The 25,460-nt window shown below is 35.1% G+C and overlaps 1 protein-coding gene across 2 annotated transcripts in view; it reads right to left on the bottom strand.

The window, feature by feature from the left end:
* Positions 1 to 25,460, bottom strand: part of LOC118198260 (uncharacterized) — a 324,065-nt gene that overhangs the window by 8,850 nt on the left and 289,755 nt on the right. For both annotated transcript variants that reach the window (XM_085809850.1, XM_085809851.1), the window contains exons 17-23: positions 24,621 to 25,004; positions 23,893 to 24,030; positions 10,436 to 10,657; positions 9,224 to 9,421; positions 8,182 to 8,434; positions 4,670 to 4,890; positions 2,774 to 4,560 (exon numbers count right to left, since the gene is read on the bottom strand). In XM_085809850.1, the coding sequence (XP_085665976.1) occupies positions 2,774 to 4,560; positions 4,670 to 4,890; positions 8,182 to 8,434; positions 9,224 to 9,421; positions 10,436 to 10,657; positions 23,893 to 24,030; positions 24,621 to 25,004 (3,203 nt within the window). The remainder of the gene's footprint in view (positions 1 to 2,773; positions 4,561 to 4,669; positions 4,891 to 8,181; positions 8,435 to 9,223; positions 9,422 to 10,435; positions 10,658 to 23,892; positions 24,031 to 24,620; positions 25,005 to 25,460) is intronic.

Genomic DNA, 25,460 nt, shown 5'->3' with positions numbered 1-25,460 from the left:
ATTGTGTAGGATCTATATTTTCAAACGGAATTCACGGAACAGACTTATTAGGCCCTTACATCAACAGCCATATTAATAAAAACATTTACTCTTGGGACTGCAGACCCTTCTACAAAGTGGCTGAGATTAATACTATTAAGTGGTGCATCAGCTAATTTAGTCTCAAACGCACTTTTAAAAAATAAATTTTAAGGCATGAGAGCCCTCTTAAAATAATTTCCAACAATGGACCTCAATTTGAAAGTAACCTTTTTAAAAAGCTAGATATTCATTGCTTATTACAGAATGTTTATGAAGGAAAGTGAAAACAGAAGTATCATAACCAAATGAGAATCTCTACACTGAAGAGTTAGTCTTTGCATTATGATCAGATAAGTACGAGATAACTAGGGCCAAGTTATGTTTCGAGCTGGAAAGTAAAGTTTCATGCTGAAATGTAAGTTTCAACAAAAGAGATTGATGAGGTAATCATAATATCGGATAAGAAAGAGAAAAGTAAAAATTGTATTGTTACAAAAGAATTACACTTAGAAATATATAAAAAACTGGAGACAATTTGTTAAAAGTAAACCATGTGCTGTCATTCGCAGAAAAGGCAGAAACAAGCAAGCTTAGTCCTAAATTATAGAGTCCTTAGCTGTGAATGTTAAGGAAAATGTACTAATTGTACAGAGCAAAGTGGGTCAGACCATTTCCACAAACATACTTTAATTAGAGAAATAAATTTTATGATAGTGCTATGCCACAGTTGAGAGAAATTCGAGTTCAGTCAGACACAGCTCCTGAAATGGAGGCAAATGAGAAAGACAGGGATGCGGAAGAAGGTTAGGTAAGGCGTGTAAGGAAGGAGGATGAGCCAGAAGATCGGAATGACGAAGATGAGCAGGTGCCAATAGATAAAATATGAAAGAAAATAGGATTGGAAAATCAAAGTCGAGGTATGAAGGAGAGTTAGGACCTGGAGGTAGTAGGACAACGACAACAAGGCAACGCAGTAAAAGGAATACGAAAGAAAAATAAACAGACTGAATGTAAGGCAATGAGGTAGTAAAATCCAAGGAACACCATTGCAAAGTAATAATAGATATAGCACAAGGTCTGAAGCGAAAGCAGATCGGAGAAAAAGCGCACAGGCCACAGCCAAAGAGAGTCTGCATTCAATATGGAAGTCGGCAGAGAAAGACAGAAAATTAGGAAAATGGCCCCGAGTTACTTCGTCGGAGAATCATTGAGACATGAATTCGTTCATGAGAGTGTAGACAGCATCCATGAAGAGTCTACGGGGAAGGAATCCAACATCCGCCGAAAGGAGGAAAGCCATCTACAGGCCGAGCAATGCAACAGCCACCGGAGGAAGGAGTCGCCGATGCACTGGTTTCAAGGGCCACTGCAAGTCAACGAGAGACCGAATTTCGAAGCTGGCGTGAGAAACGTATGATGGACTGAAGCCGGTATGGGAAGCAACGGATATGCTAACATATACACCTCGATGTTTTCAGTACAAAGAAAACGACGGCAGTACAGAAAGCTTAAGAAGAATTGTAAATAATTAGCATGTGATAAAGTGAATGTGTTACAGTAAACTGAAACTTCAAATTATGCATAAATACTATAAGATGTTTCTTCCTTCCATGTACAGTTTGAAAGGCGGAGAAAGATGATTGATTTAAGATTAGATTTTGGGTAAATGGGCTTCGACAAGATCAAAATTTAGGGATAAAAGCTTTTTATAAAAACGGTTTGAGGACTTAAATTGAGTGTTTAGCTCAACGTTTGGCTGATGTACAACGTTTGGCTTGCATCTTAGCGAAAGTAGCTGTTCGAGAAGAAAGTAGAATGTCAAGACATTTAGCTTATTTAACAAGTTAAGATTTTAGGCTAGCTTTTAATAATTGATGCGTAGCTTGCATTCTTGCATTTATAGCTGTAAATTCAACGGCTGTTGAAGGGTATTTGTTTCACTGAGAAATCAAAGAGACTAGTAATTTTGTTTAGTAAGATTTTACTTTTTCTCTCAAAAGTGATGAGGTAGAATAAGTCTAAGTTAGTGTATTTGTGAGCTTCCCATAAACCAACAGGACTGGGACCAGAAATTGCACTTGTTTTTACTGGTCTAGCGCAGTGATGTCCACGAAACTACCAGCTATTCACCATCTCAGATGCTCTTCGATCATGACCTTCGCGTGCCTTGTGATTTTCTATTTGGTCGCCCTCTGGATGCGCCTTCATCGCCTGAGGAGCACATTCATTATCTCCAGGCACGGTTTGAAGTGATGGACAATTTTGCACGAGAGCGAGTAAGTGATGGCGGAGAAGATGGAGACCCGGTACGACACGAGAACGAGCCAATTTGGTGAGGGAGAAGATGCAGCCCCGGTATCACATAAAAGCTACAATGCATCGATTCAACGAAGGTGAAGGTGACGAGGTGTGGTTATGGGATTTGATTCGACGGAACAGAATTTCTCTTATTCTACAGTCGCCTTGGGACGGTCATTAGTATAAACAGAATGAACGTCGTCGTAACTCGGATCAAGTCACTAAATGGCTTTTAAGTAACACTTGAGAGGTGAGAGTAGAACTAGCAGGTGAAGTAGTCAATAAGTAGTTATAATGCCGTAAAATTGGTAGAAAATTACCACTGAAATGCACTTCATAAACTTCAGTAATTTAAAGATTTATTTTTTATGTGCCTATGTATGTTTACTCATATTTAATTAATTTTAGCTTAAGTTATGTTATTATAAATTTAGAATGAAAAAGAATCTTTTACCTTTTCACAGATAGTAGAATCTCTTGTGGACGGGAGGGATTCTGAGGAAGAAGATGCAGGGGATCGGGAATCCATGGGGGCAGAATCTCCATTGCTCTCAGACATGGGACTAGACCTTCCTGTTGCATCCGAGCTCTTGTCGGTTTTCGTTCCACTGCTGTCTAAAGAAGGCATTGACACCAAAGGCTGTTTTTGTCCAACAGCAACCGCTTCATGTTTCTTTGACCTTCGTGTCTGGCTTTTCTGCCTTGTACCCAAGTATCCATCTTGATCATCGCTTTCAGATGAAGATACTAAAGGTCCACATATACTAGTTCGTGAAGAGTTGCGAGGGATACGAACCTCTGCATTTTCATTGTGGTCTTTCACAGGTGTGCTTGCTGGAGACATCACCGGACTCCGCCGATGCTTATCTGTATATTTCTTAGGTTTCTCCCCTTTTCGTACTCCTGTCCTTGGACTGCCTTTAAAATTCGTACCATTCTGCACTTTGTTGTTAACAGAACAAGCTAATAAATCAGGCTTACTTGACTCTATTAACAACAGAGTAGAAGCGTCCTGTGGAACTGTCTTTTCTGTAGCTATGTACATTTCTAAATCTCGAGCGCTTCGAACTTCACCTTTACGAATTTTAAAGTCAATATGATCCATTCCTATACCTTCATCATCAATAGAGTCATCTGTGCTTGTTGTTTGATACGAAGTTCGATTATAGAGAAGTCTATGTTTCCCTTGATTCCAAACGGTAGGAACAGCAGGCGTATTCTTTGGTTCGAACACTACAGGAGCAGATTGATTAGGGGTATGACAATGACATGCTATTGTTGGGGGAAAGAAAAATGCTTTATCATTGCCACCAACACTCAGATATGTCATTTGAAGTCCGTGAGGTTTTTTAGGAGACTGTAGCTCTGTTTTACGATTACAGTTTGGATGATGATTGTGGTCAACATCATCAGATATAGGGCTACTAGAGTTACAACGAGATAGACCAGGACTAGAAATAGAAGAATAACCTGATGTACTGAGATTAGACTCAGATATAGTGCGATCACTAGACGATGAAATTACGGCTAGAGGACTTAAATACATCATCGATTTATTAGGGTTGGGAGTACGCGGTGGACTAGCTTCATCTGAATCACAAGAATTCATGTTGGCAGTTATTAAAATTTTTGGCATCGGTAAATCAACAGAGTACTTTCGAGGTGGCACGAAGTCTTTCTTGCAAGGGGATGATTGTTCATTTCTATCCTGCGAAGAAGTATTATTTGAATTATCTGGTTCATCTGCTTCAGCAGAAAACACATGAATTGCAGGAATAGGATGAGGCACTTCGAGATAGGAACTCCTCCTTGATATGACAGGGCTAAGAGGTTTGATTTTCTCACAAGCATCACCTTTTGATTCATTATCACAGTTTTTTTCATCTGCTTCAGAATCCTGTTTTGCATCTGTTTCACACTGGTCTATTATGATACTAACAGATGGCGCAAGAGATCTTTCAGAAGGCGTGGGACTTGGAGCGGCTGAGTGCGTTTGAACTATAGAGTTATCTGGTGATTTCCTAACGTTCTCTTCATCTTGGGACTTTTGATCTGAAGTACAGGAAGGGAGATTAGGTGATACATCGGCCTGAATTTCACTTGTGCTTGGTTCACCACTTAAACTTTCTGATGATGACATGTATTCAATAGACTGCTCTCGAATGCTTTGAATCTCCGAAAAGGATTGCCTTAGAGTTTTGGGGGATGCGATAGATATGAAACTCGTTTCTCTCTTGCCACCTAGAATAAAATAAACAAACTATGCATTAAAAAAGTAAAGGAGATTATTTTGCACAAGATACAACACAAAACGATTTACTGAAGGAAAGTGGATATTTTCCATACATACTTTCAGAATCCGTACTTTCAGCGGTACTGTTCGTTCTTTTTGCACTTAGCTGTAATTTCCTTTCACTCATTCGAAAAAATTCGTCGAGGCTCATGCGTCTTGAAACAGCTTCTTTGTTGGATGTAACTAGTGACGCTAAAATACGGGATTTCTCCTCCTCTTTCTTCGCTGCTTCTTCCTTTGAAGTAACTGCATGAGGAGGATTAGACGTACTTGCTCCACTGTAAAAGAAATGAGGAGATTTAAATACAAAGTTAGTTCGAAATTTGCGATTTCTTACAAGACTTAATACGGTTAGATTCCTATTATGCTTAACCCTATTAGAATTGTGTTAATAGATGACGGAGAGTGAAATGAAGTATAGAATAACCTAAATTGTACTAATAAAAGAATTATACTTACGTTTGTCTGATATCTATATCTTCACAAATTATGGGGTTTTATAACCACGGATAAAGAAAAATTTATATTGTAAAAATGTGAAAGGTTGCAAGAGCGTAGGTTACAAATCTATTGACCAAATGAAAAACTCTGTCTTGCATACATTTGAAGCAGAAATGTTAAAAGGGATAACTTATACCTAAATGATTACTATTGAGTAAAAGTGCAATATATATATATATATATATATATACATATACCTAATTCCTTTTTATATAACAACATTTTTAAAATCAGTTGCATTTAATATGAATTCAAAATATGTATTTCATTCTCTTTTTACCCATGTCATTTGGATTTAATACGAGCCGGCATAGACAATTTCTAAGAATTTCTATGCCTAAATTATAAGGATGTTTTTTATTTCTGCCATAATAGTGCATACACGCACGAATAGTTCAACAAATATTTCGTCCAAGAAAGTCAGACATTATATGAATGTGAAAGGTCTCGAATACGAAATTATTGACGATTCACATGGACACATCCAGTCTGGGAATATCCAAATGTACAAATTTTATTTCTGCCATCTGATACTCAACCACTGCTACAACCGCTAGATCAAAGTATAAATGAGTCATTTTAGACATATGACGCAAGATGAACATTCCAATACATTTTAGATAAGATGAAATGCTAAAAATCATTGACGTGTGTAAGAAATTCTCAATTATGAATTGTATCCGTCATTAGCGTTAACTGAATTAAAATCAGCAACTCTGAATTTGTGTTGGAAAACGTTTTGGCCACAATGTACAGAAACCAAAGATCACATATATCCTAATACGGCGGAATTCTCCAGTATCATCAGAATGGAATTATATTTTTGGAGATGGATTCGATGACCTGTCGTTTGATGATAATGATGAATTTTTAGTCAACAAAATCCTAAGTGATAATGAAACATTAGAGGCTGTTATTGAGACTCCCCCAGAATATACTGATAATGAAGAAAATGTTCCAGATTTAACAAATTAATTTAAATTAAATCCAGATTTAACAAAAGAAGGGCTGTAACTGCCCAAAAGTTGGGGAATCATTTTGTTTAAACGTGACCATAATGAAGAACGCGCTGGGAAGTCTCAACGTAAACTAAAGTTGTTGACAGCCTCTCCAAGAGAATCATATAATGGCCCAACCAAAAGACAAACGCATCGATTACTACCTGAATCCTTTAGTAAGATTGAAGAAATATCAGCAGCCAAAGAGATTCGTGCTGATTTTGCTCTAGAAATCACAGAAAACATCTCCTTAATAGAGGTAGATTACTATTTTTATAACATTTCTGGCAATAACAGTAATATTCGATCCGAAGGCAAACGTATACGTCATTTATTATCAGAAAGTGAAAATGGATAAGCTATTGTTATAAGTAAAACATATGTGTTCGTTTATGAAGGATTGTATTCATTTCAAATGCAAATATACTTTATTACATTTTCATTACATGTATGCTTTTTTGAACTAAAAAAGAAGCCTAAAATGAATATTTTCTGTTAGTATAATAACAATAAAAAATAACAGTAGTATAATAAATAGTAAAGTTAAATTAAATTAAATTTAAATAATTCTCATGCGCCATTGCTGCAAGAGATGAAATTTGAATTTAACAAACATTCTCTATTCGTATAAAGCAAATTTATAGTTAATTAAAATTAAAATTTTAAATTATAAAATTTTAATTGCATACAAATAAATGATTCATTATTGCTGCAAACTCATGGATATGCACATGGGTGACAAAAATTATGTGTGTATTTCACATACGTATATAGCATTAAGCTATTCGCTGAATGATTTTTAAAATTTTCGTTCAGCGTAGTAGAAAGCTTCAAATATGAAACCCCTCCGTTTATTAAATTACTGTGGTAACTTTTAAAAAGCATTATAATTCATTTATTGGATAAAAATGTTAAGATTAAATTCTAAATTTATTTTCTACAATTTAAAGTATCTGCACTTTAATTATTTTCTTTTTAAATAATGTTCTCGGAAAGCACTTAATCTCAATAGTGTTTAAATGGCTTGCCTTAAAGTCGTGAAAGGAACATGCATCTGTATGAAATTGGCCATGCCTAGCGATCGAATATCTTGTAGTATCCCTACTGGCAAAATACAGGATTTATCGAACTGAGAAGCCAAGAAAAAGCAAAACTTTCCAGTTATAAAGAGAAAGAAAGGCGCTTCATTAGCAGAAAACGATACTTGCTTCAGTTGAACCAATTATCAATCAGTCGCATGACGCGTCACTGTTTTGACTGAAGGAGGGTTCTTGTCCATGGAGGTAAGAAGGTTTTCTACATTCTTTGGTAGAAACGTATTTCCGCTAGTTACTTGGCAGAAAGAGAAAGCTGATACATGACATAACACACAAAGTTAAAGTTTAACGAAAAATCTTATAAGGTAATTATGAGCGAGAATAAAGAGTAAATCTGACTGAGAGATAAACAGGTTGATGGCTATCTTAAAAAAAGAAGAGTATTGAGATATATTGCTGCTGAAAGGCGTGATATGTCATTAATGTGCTCTTAAATTTGTTGTCCTATATCATTATGCAGAAAGGTCTAAGCACAGTTTTTGGCTACATTTAATGAAAATTTTTGGCTTAGTTTAAATGAACATTTCTGCTCAGTTCGGTTGGTTTTTGAATTATATTTTTTGAGTGTAATAGTTGATCATAATACTCGCTAAAAGCCTAATTATGCATTTGACTGCTAATGAACATGTTTCCATAGATGTATGCATGTCAGTAGCGTTACGACAACTTATTTGAGATTTACCAAGAGATATAGTGATATTCTTATGAACCCTGTAGGATTGAACTATTATTTTAATTACATTTTATCATTTCATGTTATTGTTATCAGGAAATTATTTTAAAAGCAAACATTTAATTTCATATTTCCAGTTATCTACTGTCTTGATTTAATTTGCGTTTTTCAACCCTTGCGTTTTAAAAATTTCTTAGTAGTTCATTTTAAACATACTACTAATTGTTTTATAACAAAAATTTAAACTTCGTCACAATGAAATAAATGAAAGGAAACCATGCATATTGATCAGATATTAACCTAGAGGAAGGATTATTTGAAGGTGCCTTATTTCTTTTGGAGGAATGTACCCTACGTAGAATGTCATCAAAGCTAAACGTCCGGGACTGCTCTCTGTCAGGAGTTGGGCTTGGGCTACAGGCAGTACTCAGGAGACTATTTTTTCGGATACGGCTGAACAAGGATTTCGGACATGTTTGTGGGCTTTGATTTCCTGGCGTGAGGCTTGGCTGAGTAGAACTTAAGCTATACCTTGTTGCTGGTGGTGAAGGTTCTGAATTAAGAAAAAGAAAATGTCTTATTAGAGGCTACATAAAGCATTTTAAACCTTTATGTAAAGAATTACTCAAAAACTTCAAAAAGTAATACTTTAGTACTTCTCCAGTATTCTTTGTATGTAAATTTCAATACATATTTCACATCATAAATAAATATATGCTACTCGATGGGACAGAAGAGAAACATTGCATATGGATGAGAAAGCCAGAAAAGAATTAACAGCAGTTGTTTGAAATGATAGCTTAAACTTTTTAAATTAATTTTTCATTGATCTTAATTAGATCTTGTTTTCGCAACTTAGAAGCAAAGATCTTATAAATAATAAAAAATACAAATTTTAAGCAATTAATATTATAGAGATTACATTGCTGAAATAGACACATCAGACCACAGTTGAGAGAATGGTAGTATGAAAATGTATTACTATATACTCAAACTAATCTTCGATCTCCATTATTTAACAGATTAGCAATTATAAATTTTATTGAATAGCTGTTCATCCTTGAAAAGTGTATGAATAAGTGATAATGATTTTGATTATGATAATGTAACATTATATTTGCTGATAAATTATACGTAGTTAAAATTTCTCGAAAAAATATGCTGAAGGCCGCTAAGAGTAAGAAACCTCAGCTGATATAAGTATTTGCTACTATTCAGATTAAAAAGTAAATTGCATGGTAATGAATCATATTCACTTAAGATTTACTTCATTACTAAATATAGGTGATTTTCTTTTACAACTTCATACATCTACATTAGAAGTAGAAATAGATATACTTACGGAACTTGCTCCTTTCAATTTCTTCTGCCAAAAATTTCTCAATTTTGTCTGCGAATTTGCGTTTGATGCAATATACGCAAAGTATAATTAACAAAACGCTGAATACAGTTATAAGACCAAGCCAGAAAGGCTCCTCCAACATTCTTTGACTTAAAGGCTTATAAGGAATACGAATCACAAATTTTTCACAGTGTGTCCCTGTAGAAAACATTAATAACATTTACAAATTAGATGTAACACATTTATAGCAATATAATAATGACATAGAATTATTAGTTAAAATATCATTATTCTTACATAATGCCTTATGCATAAAATTTTCTGAATTATGATAAATTCTGTGTAAATGAAGATACATTGTACAACTATCCTTTGTCACTCGGAGAAACAATTTGAATTTGTTTCAAATACTCTGCGATGATAAATTCATCTATGCATCTAAAGCTGATCCCCTAACTTTCTTTCTAACATATTTATTAAAAGCATGTACGCGGGAATTGATATTTTGCAAATAAATTAAGCGTTACAAATATTTTACTAAGCTTACGTTTTGCTGCATGAGAAATTATATCTTATTTCTCAATCGTCTTTGGAAACAGTTTCTAGACTGTTTCTTTGATGTTTTCAATTTTTTATGAAAATAAAAATAGCTGTATGTATCTGAAATAAAAATTTAAGAAGCTCAAACTCATATCTATCTTTTTCGGACATTTTATATACCTATGTTTATACATTAAAAATGTGACTCTGACTGCCGTACCGATGGGCCCGGGTTTGAATCCCGGAGAAGGCATGATTATATAATTTGTCCGTCGCTTCATAGAAGGCAACGGCGGCTCACCTATTTGGTGCCTCCATAATAAAGAGACCACCGCTTTCAGCCTTAATAGTGGCCAATGCCTAGAAACGGCTAGAGCCTGCCATTGAAAAAAAAAAAAAAAGAAAAAAAAATACATATTGCTTATTATTTTATGTTCAGTTAGCTGCACAAAGGAAAATAAGAAATATAGAAACAAATAATGATTCTTGTTACAAAATGCTATAGCGATGTAAAATGTGTCAAATGTGTCATATGGTATCAATACAATTTAACGCTAAGAGCTCACTAAAAAATGCAATCATCAAGGTAAACGTTTTAAACAAATTACACTCCTTCATTACAATGACAAGTGGAAGTCTCACACTAATAGCAGATGTTAGACATAAAATAACCTTCATAATCAGGAGCACAAACGCAAGCAAAACTTCCGTTTCGAAGTGTGCATACACCATTTGATTCACAGGGGTTTGGAGAACATGGTGTAACTCTTTGCTGGCAACGAGGTCCCGAATATCCTGGCAAGCAGTCACAGTTCCATCCATTAAGTGTCAAGTTACAGATGCCATTTTCACCACATATATTTACATCGCACCAGGTAAGCTGGCAAAATAAACCTGAAAATGGAAGAAATGAGAATTTGGTGAGTTAAACAAAATTATTTGTATACGTCATAGAGAAGTTAACAAAACTATTCTTGTTTAAGCTAATTAAAATATTCTGCAACATAAATAAACTTCAGCCATATGGAAAAGCTATTTATTTAATTTATAAAAGTTTCTGTTTTCACTCATTTTATTACAAGAATATTATTTGTTTAATGATATTAAACTATTTCACTGTACAGAAATGAAAAAATGTCTTGTTGCGGGACCTATGTTCTGTTTCTATACTTTGCTATAAAAATCATGGACACCAATGCTGTACTACTACTTCATCTTAGGGAAGAACTTAATGCAGAAACAGGCAGGTGAAACCGTAACTAACTAAATATCAACTGAGAAACTAAACTCTTAAAAGTTAGCTAATTACCACACTTTTAGTGATCGTATAAGTGAATTTTTAATGCATTGCGTTGTGAAAATGCATCCGGGACCGCGCCGTGAGAGGATCGAATAAACAACATGTAAAATATATATATATATATATATATATATATATATATATAGAAAAAACACATAAAAGATATAAAGAAAACATAAGTAATAGGTTTCCAGATTAAATACCAGTTTATTCAAATTCCTCAACAATTAAAATTAAATCTTATCCTAATCAGAGAGTCAAATTTCTTATTTTTGTTACAGTTCAATTTTTCTTATTTTAGACACAGGTGAATTCTTCAATTTATCATTTTCATTTGTTACATTTCAATTCATGATTTGCAAATCTATTACATGACTCTTTTAATTTAACAGGTACCCGTTCTGAGATTTCTAAGAGGTTAAAGAAAACATATTATCTGCAATTCAACATCTGTTCTAAGGAAGATTACACAAACAAATTATATTATTACATCCTAATTCATAAGAGGACCTTAAGGTTGGTCTCGGTAAATTAAGAAGGGGAAAAGGGAGGCAATTCAGCTCCTTAGAATTAATGAATTAATTTAAGATTCAAATTAAAGTAAAGTTCCAATTTCCAAAAGTTCGAAGGAAAATTGATAGCAAAGCACTTATCTGTTGTTTAGACGACTTGAAACGCACCCGCTGGCTGGCCTTGCATTCTGGGAGAAATCAGGTATAAGAAGCCCACCATAATTCCTGAAAAAATGCATTCCGTAAGGGGAACACAGGCGTCTAAGGAGTCTCACGCTTTCGGTGTCACTGGCCGCAATTCAGGCGAACACCGACTCCATTATTTTTCAGCAACACATCCGCACGCTCAGCATCGCAGAAAATAAGCCACTAGAACCAGCACCCGAGCAGAATCTTCAAGCTCGCAGTCCGGATGTCGAGTATAAAATCTCACATTGGCCGGGGTGGAACTTGGCCAATAATTCTTGGAATTTAATACTCGCTGGAGAAAAAAAAAGCTTAATACTCGCTGGATCCTTTTATTTTTCATAGCAAGGCGACGGCCGCTGGATCATAGCAAGGCGACGGATGCTGGATCATAGCAAGGCGACGGCCGGATAGTGTCCGCCGTGCTCCGCCTAAATCACAACTTATTCATCCCCGGAAACGTAACAAATCCTTCAGCTTCGAAAGTCGGGCAAAAAGTGTTAATCTTGAAAGCCTTAAATCCTTCAGCAAAACTCGTCCAAAGTCGGGCAAATAAAAAGTCTCTTTAAACATTTCAGTAAAACTCGCCCATCTTCAACCTCGCCTCTTAGCCAAAACGCGGCCGGGGAGCATATTTGCCGCTCCCCGCCGGAAAACATCTCTCCGTAAATTACATCTTTTCTATCGCTCAACCCAAGAGCCAGTTTCAAGAGTAACGTCCAAAAGGTAAGTTCAGCAAGTAAGTGATTCCAAGAGTAAGTGAGAGAGTGATTCAAACTCGAATTTCCTTCGTCTCCTTCACAAACGCGGGCTCCCACAATGGCTTCAATTATTGCCCCCTTAATTTGGGCAAAATTTGCGTTTCAACCCTGAATGCGGAAATAAGGGCGAATGCGCGTGCGCGCTCCTCCTTCACCTAGCCAACAACCGGACCTCCGATCGTCAACCTGAATGACTTACATCGAAGGTTAATTGGCAACCTCTGACCCTTCTGTCCCGTACTTCCTGTCCTAAGGTCAACTGCACAATGAAATTTCTTCTAGAACATTCTAAAGGACAAAGCGCGCGAATCATGACTTAGCAGAATCGCCTCCTTTTCCCAGCTTCTTTTCACAATGAATCAAAGCTTGTACAAAAATTGCAAATAAAAGAAAAATAAATAATATTCATTGAAACTAAATAATATTCCCAGAAGCATCTGTTTTTTCCCAAAATTAAAGTAATTAAATAAATAATTCAGAATCAAATAAAATTAAGATTTCTTTAAATCAGAAAATCATTCACCTAGTTTTTTATAACGCGATCAGACGATTCTCTACACACACACACACACACAAAAAAAAAAAAAAAAAAAAAAAATCAGATGTCATTTTCAAAATAATTTCTATCTTTGCATAATTATTTTAGGCAACAGATTTCAGCATAAGAATAGTGTAAATCTGCATCCTAGTTCACGAGAAACTGAAGAAATTATTATAAAATCGAACATTTGTCAAATTTAGATTTTCAGAACTCTGTAAATATTAAATTTGTTAAAAACGATATTGAGCATCTCTAGAGGACACTTTTGAAATCACAGTCATTGCTTTGTATCCCACGCAGAATTGTTAAATTAACATTTAAAATGCCCACAAAGAAGGGAAAATATCGCCCAGAAGCCTGCCTGTTCGTCTTGAGCGTGTTAATTCCAGAAAATTCGGCTTTTATGACTTTGCGGGAACGTGGTCGAAAAATAAAGCACTTTGTACAAAACACAAACTTTATACAAGAAAAAATTTCCTTTTACAAATAAGAACATTATGATTTAATTCTTATTAAGATAATTTAAATAATTTATCAGACTTTAAAAGAAAAGAAAATTTTATTTTCTTTACAGTCTGATAGTATACTTAAAAAAGTATACTTCCAATGCGGTTTCACTTTCTGAAATAAAACCTAAGTGAAAATATACTTAGTTTATACTAAGTGAATGTAAACCTGGTAACATCGACACAATTTACTACCATTTCTGATCTTCGAACCTTTTTATTTTCTTTGCAATATTATCACAGTTATAATGTATCAGTTATAATATAGGACACAATATGTGGACCTTTGAACAATAGAAGCTTTAACTGCAGCAGAATATTTTTCTGTAACATTAGTTGAACTGAATATACATTTAAGGAAACAAATGCAACAATTAAAAAAATTTCTGGATGTTATTTTGCTAATAGTTTATGAGTGTGTACAATAGAGCCACCATTACTAGAGATCTACAGATTCCTTAATTTACAAGCTCCTCTCTTCCATTTTATGAAAGAAATTTCTAAACTGAGTGAATATTTAAGCCGTTGTTTATCATTATTATTCAGTTAATCAGTGTTCTTTATAAAGAATTTAATAATTGATTTAGATCTTGATATTTAAAAAGAAATGAAAAACATGCATTTTACTTCTCAGAGGCTGAAAATAACGAATCATACTGCAAAAGATTGTACTGGAAATTATATAAAACCTTTTATGTGTTTCTTTATTGCGCTTCTTTCTCTTAGAAATTCGTGAATTGGAGCATATAGAATTAATAATACGGTGTGCGAAATGGATAATAATGTCTAGAAATTTAAAAAGAAACCTATGCAGGATAAGTTTAATGGTATTTTAATTTGTAGCTAATGTAAAAATATTCGCAGCTAAAGTAGAAACAACATATTACTTATTTCTAGTATCAAATCGCCCTTTAGATCAGACTTCAGATCAGATCAGGAATCAAATGTCTAACTCTTGTTAAATATAGTATTCATAAGTCATTCTAATTAAATTGAATCATCCTAGTCGGATTGGTAATCAATCAGTGTAATTAGACTGACACACCCAAGTCGGACTATTAAGTAGAGATTGTGTGAAGCCTGTTTCCATCTTCGGTAGCCTAATAAGTAAGAATAAGGTAGTATCTGAAATATAAAATTTCTGGGATTAAACACAAATTACAATTCAGGCTTACATCATAAGAGAAGATTCACTATATTTACTTTCCTTCATATATTTACAGTTTTTTACATATCAACATTATATTTATTGTTTTTAACATCGAAGAGCATTTGAAGTTTAAAATTTAGACAGGAATACTATTTTGGGATACGTCAGTAAGTAACAAAGGCAATCAGTATTCAGTGCAGTAAGCTAATTATAATAAGCAAGTCTTTTTATCTACATTATCTAGAACAATTAAAATGTAGGGCACAATTAAAAAATGAAATTTTTTTGCATTTATGTTGTATGGATAAATATTTCGTACAAAAATGCATAAAAACTATGAGATTACTTTTATAACTTATTGTCTAAATATAGAAAGAATTATATTTGCTATATTGCGTCGTTTCTCAGAATCCCAAAATTAGCTTTTTGCTTTTGAATAACCGCTGTCAGCATTATGTTGACCGTATAAAATTGAAAATCAGCATTAACTTAACATTGAATCTATTACAAAATAATATTCCTCATTTAGAAGACAAGCATTGGATTTTGAGATGTTATCAAAAGATTAACGCTTGCTTCTCCTGTTAAACACGTCTTGCTCTAAATTTTTGGCCAGAGCCAAATAATATGTTGATGTACGTGTGAGTAACACGTGCATACGAAAATATCCCTAACATTAACTAGGAAAGCCGAAATCTTAGTTAAGATAGACATGTTACAATTAATAATCAAATTTAATAAGGAAAAGTAACAGTTGCCGGGTACATTATAACGGCTCAAGAAATTCAGAGCACAGTACACATGCGAGTACACAAGTTCACATATCTCGGCGAAGCAGAGACGCACACATTTGTTGAAGTAGTTCCACTTGACTGCCGGGGAAAATTCTTCTCTCCCCGTCAGCCTGTAGGTTTGCCAAACGGGTTTACTGTTTCGCCAATTGGCGCTTTTCTGTACAGTTTTTAAGTCCGTATCGCCTGTTTGGCGCTGCCGCTGCATACTCCCTCCGCAGTGTCAACGAAATGTGACATACCGATGCGGGGGTCGGTTTAATCGTCCAGAACGGGTGATACAAATGTCCGAAGTTTTTTCCACACCCTTGGAAGCAACTTGAGAAGAGTCCATGGTTACAAAAGCGGGTTTCAGTCTATCTATGGAGATTGTTTGCTTAGTCCCTTTTATTTCGAGATCAAACGTTTTATCTTGTCTTTCTAGCACCTTAAATGGTCCATCATAAGGAGTTTGAAGTGGTTTTCTAACTCCGCCGTGTCGAACAAACACATATGTGGACTCGTGAAGGCGTGGATGAATGAAACATGTTCGCTGGCCGTGGCTAGAAGTCGTGGTCGGGCGGACACTGGCAAAGTGAGATTTTAAATCCTCCACAAACTGTTTGGGGGACGCATCCGGAGGTGTCGGATTGAAAAATTCTCCTGGGAGACGGATAGTCTTTCCATACACCAGTTCAGAAGTGGTTGCTCCTATGTCCTCTTTGAGAGCGGCGCTGAAACCCATCAGCAGCGTTGGAAGGGCAGCCACCCAGTCACTGGTATCGTGCGCTTTTAAGGCAGCTTTCAAAGGACGGTGGAATTCCTCGATCAGTCCATTTGCCTGTGGGTGGTACGGAGACGTCCTGATCCTCTTGATTCCCAATAATTGGGAAAGGGCTCGAAATAAGCCGCTTTCAAACTGTCGCCCTTGGTCGGTAGTAATAACAGTCGGACAACCAAATCGAGTAATCCAGTGGTCATAGAAAGCCTGTGCTACTGTGCGTGCTGTTATGTCTGGTATGGGTACTGCTTCGGGCCATCTAGTAAATCTATCTATCATAGTTAGACAGTAATAATTATTTTGAGAAGGAGGTAGGGGACCAACAATGTCAAGGTGGACGTGATCAAACCTCTGTGACTGGTCTGGAAACTTCATTAACGGGGTTCTAGTATGCCTGCTTACTTTTGCTTTCTGGCACGGAATGCACTGCCGTGCCCATTTCGCGCAATCTTTGCGGATGGAAGACCAAACAAACCGTGAACATACTAACTTTGTTGATGCGCGAATGCCGGGGTGAGACAAATTGTGCAAGGTGGCAAAAACTTTCTCACGGAATGCCGGAGGAATGTAAGGACGGGCGTTACCTGTTGACACATCGCAATATATCGGTAAGCTACAATTCGGTAAGGTAACTTTTTTGAGATGTAGAACTTTTGACTCTTTAAGCAATGTTTGTAATTCTGGGTCGATTTCTTGCATTTTAGCGATTTCCTCATAGTCGATAGGGTTAGGCATGCTTATTGCTTCTATACGCGAAAGTACGTCGGCAGCGATATTCTCCGAACCTTTTATATGGCGAATTTCAGTGGTGAATTGTGAGATAAAGTCTAACTGCCTAGCCTGACGAGGTGAACACTTATCCAAACGCTGTCGGAATGCATACGTGAGCGGTTTGTGATCGGTGATTAAAGAAAAGTTCCGTGCTTCCAACATATGCTTAAAATGCCTAATAGCAGCATAAGCTGCCAATAGCTCTCGATCATACGCACTATAGTTCCTTTCCGCCAGCGAAAGCTTTCGTGAGAAAAATGCGAGAGGCTGTAAATTTCTATCAACTATTTGTGATAGCGTTCCACCGATCGCGAAGTCTGACGCATCAACCTGTAAAACCAACTGGGCATCTTTCTTCGGGTGTGCCAAAAGAACAGCATTAGCGATTAGCTGTTTGCACTTTTGAAATTCACTCCGCGCTTCCTCAGACAAATTCAGGATTGTCTTATCATTTTTCTTAGCCCCTTTTAAATACGAAGTTAAATGTATTTGATTCTGGGCTACGTTGGGTAAAAATCGACGGTAAAAATTTAAAAATCCTAAAAATCTCTGCAAATCTTTTACCGTTTTAGGAAGTGGGTAGTTAAGTATCGGTTCCACTTTGTTCGTCAGAGGCTTGGTACCATCTTTATTGATTATATGGCCTAAAAAAGATATTTCCGGAACGCCGAAAACACATTTCGAAGCGTTAATTGTCAATCCATATGAAGTTAATCTTTCAAAAACAGTACGTAGGTGAGATTTATGCTCATCTTCCGTATCACTAAATATCAAAATATCATCTAAGTACACGTAGGCGAATTTTAGATCTCCAAGAATTTCGTTCATAAACCTTTGAAAGGTTTGAGCTGCTCCGCACAGTCCGAAATTTAAAAACGGAAATTCGAAAAGACCAAATGGGGTGCAAACTGCAGTTTTCGGTATATGATCTGGATGGACTGGTATATGATGATATGCCCGAACGATATCAATTTTTGAAAAAATTGTCTTTCCGCTAAGCGTATTATTAAAGTCTTGTAAATGCGGGATAGGGTATCTGTCGGGTTCGGTGCACGCGTTTAGTTTTCGGTAGTCTCCTACTGGCCGTATGTCGCCCGAACTTTTAGAAACTACATGAAGAGGTGATGACCATGCTGATTTTGATGGTCTACAAATACCTTGATCTATCATAAATTGAAATTCTTTTTTTACTGCTTCGTATAACTTAGGGCTTAACCTACGCGGTTTACTGTGCACAGGAGGACCGTTTGTTTCGATGTAATGAACCGTACTATGCTTTACTCTACCCGAATCGGATTTTAACTTCAGTACTTCCAGAAAGTCTTTCAAGATTCTGTGATATGGTGAATCACCAGATATTAACTTTACCGAAAAATAATTTTTAGAATCGGAAAGAGAACCAATACGAGTTAATTTCGTAGTATTATCGATAAGCCTACCTCGTTTTAAATCGATTAAAAGATCAAAATGCCTTAAAAAGTCGGCTCCTATTATAGGCACTGGTACATCGGCGATTAAAAACTTCCAAGAAAAGTTTCGTCTAAGTCCTAAATTCACAGTTAACAATTTTGTTCCATACGTAGAAATTCTGGAATTTTTCGCGGCAAATAATTGAAGCGAATCAGGATGCATTTTCTTAAACTTAGAAGTCGGTGTCACACATGAAACATCCGAATCAATCAAAAAGTTTAAATTTAATCTGTTATCGTAAACATGTAAACGACATGAATGCGCGACTGCCGATGAATTTCGATCGCCAGCCGCTACTACTAGTTTTCCTGGGCCGTAGTGTTCTGAGAAAAGGAACAAGGTGCTCGACATTTTCGTGCATTATTACCGAATCGCGAATGAAAATAACAATAATTATTCACACGCTCTCGGGAATGCCCACGCGAAAAACTACGTGCTTTGTTATGTTGATCCCGGGGGAAATTATTCCTCGTTTTTCCGCGGGAGAGTCGCTCGACTTGTTTACTTAGGGCAGAGATTTCACTCCTTAAGGTCTTAAGTTCCTCGAGGGGGGCACCAGAATCGTTAGGGTTTCTGGGGGAACTCGCCGAAGCTGCCTGGACCGCGAACACGTTGTTGTTCGTTGGCGTGCGCACTTCAGCTATCTTATCAGCCATTTTTGCTAAATTGTCTAAGGATTCCGAACTTATTGATAAAATGGCATGCACCTCGGAAGGTAACCTTTGCAGCCATAATGATTTTAAAAATTCTTCAGTTATACAGTTTCCACCTAATTCTCTCATTTTTCTCAATAAGTGAGATGATTTGTCGTCCCCTAAATGCAATTCAGAAATAAGTCTGCGTATTTGCTCGCTTTCCGAATCTGAGAATTCTACTATTAACCTAGCTTTAAGGGTATCATATTTAGCCGTCGCTGGGGGATTAAATAAAATATCTGATACTGCGGAAAGAGTTTCATGGTCTATCGAAGAAACCACGTAGTTGTATTTTGTACTATCGCTACTAATCTTCGCTAAAGCAAAGTTACTTTCAACTTGAATAAACCAAAGTTTAACATTTTTTTTCCATAAATTGGGAATTTTAATTGCCACGTGTGAGATTTGTGGCTCCTGAACCGCCATATTCGATTCCTCGTTGGTTTGGCCTTCCGATCCTGGCATGGTTGCCAATTATAAATATATCGTAAATCGTAAACTTAATGTTTTGCACTATACCTTATCAAAACAGTATCAATTTAGAATAAAATAATGAAGACATTCAATATCTCAATAAAAGTGTGAGCACAAATATTACCCAAAGATCGATTTTAAACAATCAATAATTAAATTAAAACTATAATTTTAGAGCAAAACATATCACAAAAACATAATTAAGACCAATCCAGATAATTAAAAAAAATTGACCACATACCTGTAAATCCTCCTTAAGTGTGATAAACCACGTGTAATCCGTACGATAAAATGAGGAGGAAATAAATAGGGTGGAGCCTTTATCAGTCATAAGGAAGAGCATTGGCATCAAAATAAGGCATATTTTTAGTTTTTTAGCAAAGACTGAGACAGATAGTCATTAGGGATCGAAACAGAAGGAGCGAGGGACAGGGTCACCAATGATGTACGTGTTGCATACGAAAATATCCCTAACATTAACTAGGAAAGCCGAAATCTTAGTTAAGATAGACATGTTACAATTAATAATCAAATTTAATAAGGAAAAGTAACAGTTGCCGGGTACATTATAACGGCTCAAGAAATTCAGAGCACAGTACACATGCGAGTACACAAGTTCACATATCTCGGCGAAGCAGAGACGCACACATTTGTTGAAGTAGTTCCACTTGACTGCCGGGGAAAATTCTTCTCTCCCCGTCAGCCTGTAGGTTTGCCAAACGGGTTTACTGTTTCGCCAATTGGCGCTTTTCTGTACAGTTTTTAAGTCCGTATCGCCTGTTTGCCGCTGCCGCTGCAATGTCTTCATTTTCTGTATGAATGATCTTCCAGATTTGAAGTCCTATGAATTTAGATTGTTGGGCTCTTGAAATCGCGGTTATGTAGACTTCAATGATATTCACTTATCTTCATTCACAATACTAAAGAATATAGTACCCATCAACACATGTTAATGATTCCTAAAAATGAACGGTTCCATGTTATCTGTAACATCATATGATATGGATATCGAGATTCAGATAAATAACATCCTGGCATTGCGTCAGAAGGAAATAACATCTGCCGAAAAATATCTCTTATTTGGGCTGGTTAAAACCTAACTATATTATAATAATAATTGTTATAAGTTAAATTTGTTTTCAGTTTACATAAAGTGTTATAAATTTGTTTGTTAGAGGCATATTTTAGAGTTCCATTTAATTTATTCGATTTTCTTAGACATTTTTTTCCTTTTTGGCGATACTAAAAATAAGGGTTACGTCTTACAATCGATGGTGCGTTAGAATAAAAGAAATGCTAAAAATGGTTTTGCTGGCATTAAATTTAAATGTTAGCGATAACAGTGCACTTGTTAGCTTTATGAAAAATTTTTCTCCTGCCTTATAGCTTGCATTTGTGGTGTAATTCTAAACACTTCAGATCGGAAGGTCCGGACGTTGAATCCTGGCAAGGCCAATGCTCATGTTTCGTGTTTCCTGCTCCAAAAAGTTTAAATCGGTCTACAAGAGGCGCCTGAACTAAGAATGTGGTGGAAAATGAATCTTCACCGTCTGAATTTGACTACCCAATCACTCTTTGAATGGGACATAATGTAAGGGATATTTCGTTTTCCTTTTCGCTTGCTTTCGTGGTGTGATTGGAAGCACATCTGGCTGGCAGTAGGGAAGTTCGGTGTTTGAACTGCATTGAAGGCAATGATAATTTTTCTCTTTTCCGATCCAATAAATACCTAATTGCTCCACGAATTCTCACAAAATACAGCACATGCAATTAAGCAAATTAAGCATTCTATATTCATTATCATTAAATAGGTTTAAACATTTCATTACTTTTAAATGGAAATACAAAGGCTGTTTAAAAAGTATTCATGGAACAGCATTATTCTTGAAGTTTATCTTATCACTGGAAAACTACTAAACGAAACGGCTTATAATCCATCATACACAGATATGAAAGTGAATTTATTATCGAGATATTAAGTGGCTGTTTACAGACTTTTAAAAGACTTTTCTCTGCTTTATACCAAATGCCTTCAATAATTGTTTAGTAAATGTTCTTTCTGATAGATCTTTCTCTTGGTTTTTGGTACATATTTTGATTTCCAGCATAAGTAGGCATTTGTTACAGATAGCAAGGGTACCACATATTTCTCCTCCTGTCACCTACTGTCTTTTGTAGTCCAAACATAAATTTAGTTTTGCTTTCAAAAAGCTTTCCTTTTATCACTCCAAAAGCATGTTTACTAAAACATAAAAGGGCTTTAAAGAAGTGCGAACAAAGACGAAGATTTAGTAACAACTTTTCATTACGGTTTCAAAATATTCAGCGGTAGATCTGATGCAGTCTGCTTCATTCAGGGCTCTCTGAAAAAAGACATGGACTTAATGAAAAAGTTAAAGTTTTATTTTGATAAAATATAGAGTTTTACTTTAAAAAAACTTTCCTTATAGCTCTTTAAACGTCTTTTGAGAAGCCAAAATTAATCAAACCTCATCTTTGGAACTTTATTTGAATTATTGTCCTCTGCAAAATGTTTAGGTTATTTTTTCCAGTTTTGATGAAGTAAGACGCATTTTCCCCTTACAGTTACGTAATTAAGTCCAAGCTTCTACAAAACTCTTAACATATACCATTTGTGTCTAATTTTATGAAGTTCTATAACTCGCTTAGCATTTAGCCTCATGCCAGTGTTTAGCGATATGCTTTTTAATATTTAGATCTTTATTTATCATTTTGTTTACTTTTTATGGAGGTAAAATAATATTATGATTGTTTTCCGAGGATGGCGGCTTTTGTTATAAGACCTAAATTTTTATATTTGAAACAGTTGGAAACATATGCAGATTTTTTAAGAATATTTCCTTGTTACTTTCCTATGTACAAAAAAATAATGCAACTCATTACACCTCTGCGTTAAAAATACCAATTCCATCACTTTTAGGCAGTTTAATTAGAGAAAAAACGACTGTTATTCCTTTCATCAAAACAGTTGAAAATATGTATGCAGTCTTTGTAGAACAGAGAGCAAAAGCGAACTTTCAATCCAAGACTTATTTGCCCACGCCATTCTTAATACGCATTGATATACAATTATAGCAGATGATGATTTAGATTAAAATGACTAGTTACTGCCAAGTAATTGTTTTGTGAACGCTTTGGATGTAATTTAATTTAGAAGTGAGCTGCAACTCTTTTGGCCGATAATAATTGTCTTCATGGTTAACTCAGCACACCCAACACATACCAAAAAAGTACAGTTACAAGATTAAAACACAGATCAAAACAGAAATACAGTTAAAAAAACATCAGATCAAATGCTTTGGATATCTTATTTTTCGCCATCAAAATAGTAACTAAATGCCTGCTTTTTTCAATCAGGTACAAGGCCTTAAATCTATTGCTGATGCTAACGATCTTAGCATAAGTTTCTTCATTCAGCATCGCAACTCTCTAATGATGGAAACAGATATTTGATAATAACCTAAGTTATGCTTCACTACATGTACATTACGCTTAGATTGATTTTATCTTCCTCCTGCACCAAAGTACGTATTATATTATGTCAGATTTAGAAATAAATAGTTTAGTTATAAGTTTTAATAGTTTAGTTAGAAATAAAAAGTTTATAATTAAATTTTTAGTTAAGTTTTATTTTTTTTTATTCGACTTGAATTCGTAATGCAGAGTCGAAATTTGGAAACATTTAGTATCTTATTTGTCTGATTAAAGGCGATTGCATTAGTTAATCTCAAGTAATTTAATATTTTAAATAAGATAACTTAAGGTTTAGTACTTGCTTATTTTCTATTACTTACACGGTATCTTAAGGATTAGTATTCGTATACGTAAGGACTTGTTAGTGGCTTCACTCTATGACACTACGAGTTAATTATCACTGAACGTTTTTGTTTTTCTCTACAAATTGAGCTGCACTGCTTTTCGTAAGTCCGTTCTACTCAGGAAATTAGGATCCCGAAGAAAAGCAAAAGGAGGTCAATAATGGAAATAACGAATTGTCTTTACTTTTATATATATCGCATTATGTTAAACAGCTTCCATAAATTAAAGCGCCTTGTGTAATGAAGTTTCATGTTTTCTTTCTCGATGTATTTCTTAAAGAGAAATTATCATTTCATCAGCAACAAGAAATAACATTATTTACAACTGAGAAACCTTATTCTAAAAAGAAATTCTTAAATTCTAGGAAACTACCTGTGTAATGGCCAAAGCAGTGACACCGGTATGAGGTTCCATTTCTTATGCATCTGCCCTTATGCTGGCAAGGGTTGGGTTTACATGAATCCACTGAATCTGATGGCAAAGCGAGTGTTGTATTTACAAAATGATCATCTAAATAGAAAAAGACTTTTGATTATCAGAAGTGCATGTCTTATTTATGGCTACCAGGCTATATTAGGCACATTAGATTAGTAACACTTGCACTAACATAACAACACTTACACAAACCCTACACATAATTCAGTGTCTCGAAAATATTCTTCGTGTTATTATGACTGTTATAGAAAATATAACTATCGGTTCTTAACTATGTATTCTTATAAAAACGAATATTGCAATAATCTGTTCCTCTCCCCATTTGTTTATTTTATTTCACTAAAAATGTTTTCTTTATTTAATTATTTTAAAAAATTAATTTTCTTTTAAATTATCACTTGCTTACTGTTTACATTTACAGTTTACGTCGAGTTTTAAGCTAAGGTAATTTTGAAAATTGAAGTAATTAGCCGTTCTGGAAAGGAATTAGGAAAGTAGCCTTAATCATAATTATGTACCCGTTTTAACTGAAAATAAATTAATGAGTTACGTAATCTCTTCGTAAATGTATCCTGGTACTCACACAATGTCTGATTCTAAATAACCTAATTTTGCAAATTTATTTTGTTTAAAACTCATATGTAGGAACCAATTAACGTACTTACCTTTAATAACCTTGTAGTCAAAGTAAAACAAAGGCAAACTGCCATCAAAATTCCAAGACTGGATATTCAAAACATGCAGTGTCGACCAAAATCCTTCCGCATCTTCCAAGTTTGTAGATTGACAAGGACTCCAGAAGAAAAGAGTTTTTTGTACAGAATAATAATCCTGAATCAGGATTCCGCTGCCATCGCATGCTATGGATCTTTCAGTAGATGAGTAACTTATGTTAGGTGAACGAAGGTAAATCTTGTAACCAACAGGGACTATCATTCTCTGGCTGTAGTTGAGACCTACTGGCAGCTGATGTTGGAAGTTAAGACTGTAAATCTTACCTTTTCTTCTAGAATTTAAGTAGAGAGTGCTCTCTAACGTATTCTCTCCCCCTATTAGAAAAAGCACAGAGTTCATTTAAAAAAATTCATTTAAAAGTTCTATTAAAATTAATAAATAATATAAAACATGGTAATGATTACTTTAAAACAAGTTTTCTTTTAGATTTTTTGAAGTTTATATCAGATGATTTAAAAAAACGACAGTTGTTATAAAAATATTAAATTGTATTAAAATTTTGAAAGAAGATTTTACCTTCTTTTTCGAGATTATTTCTTAATACATGAAAGAAATCATTCTGATATTTGGGCATCTCATTAATAACAAACTAGTGTATAATTTGATAATGGCATTTGTATTCAGTTGCAGTAAAATAGCCTGAGAGTGAAAAAAAACTTTCAACAAATATTTCGTCGGTTATTGAAGTGCGAAACAGCAAAACAGCGAAACAGTATCGAATTAACGAAGTAAAAATGGAAAACAAAAATCTTTCAAATTCGCCTATTTTG

Source organism: Stegodyphus dumicola, chromosome X2, assembly GCF_044657685.1.
Source record: "Stegodyphus dumicola isolate Sdum_Otavi_A_Nest chromosome X2, ASM4465768v1".
Classification (NCBI taxonomy): Eukaryota; Metazoa; Arthropoda; class Arachnida; order Araneae; family Eresidae; genus Stegodyphus; species Stegodyphus dumicola.
This window is presented reverse-complemented; position numbering and strand designations above follow the sequence as displayed.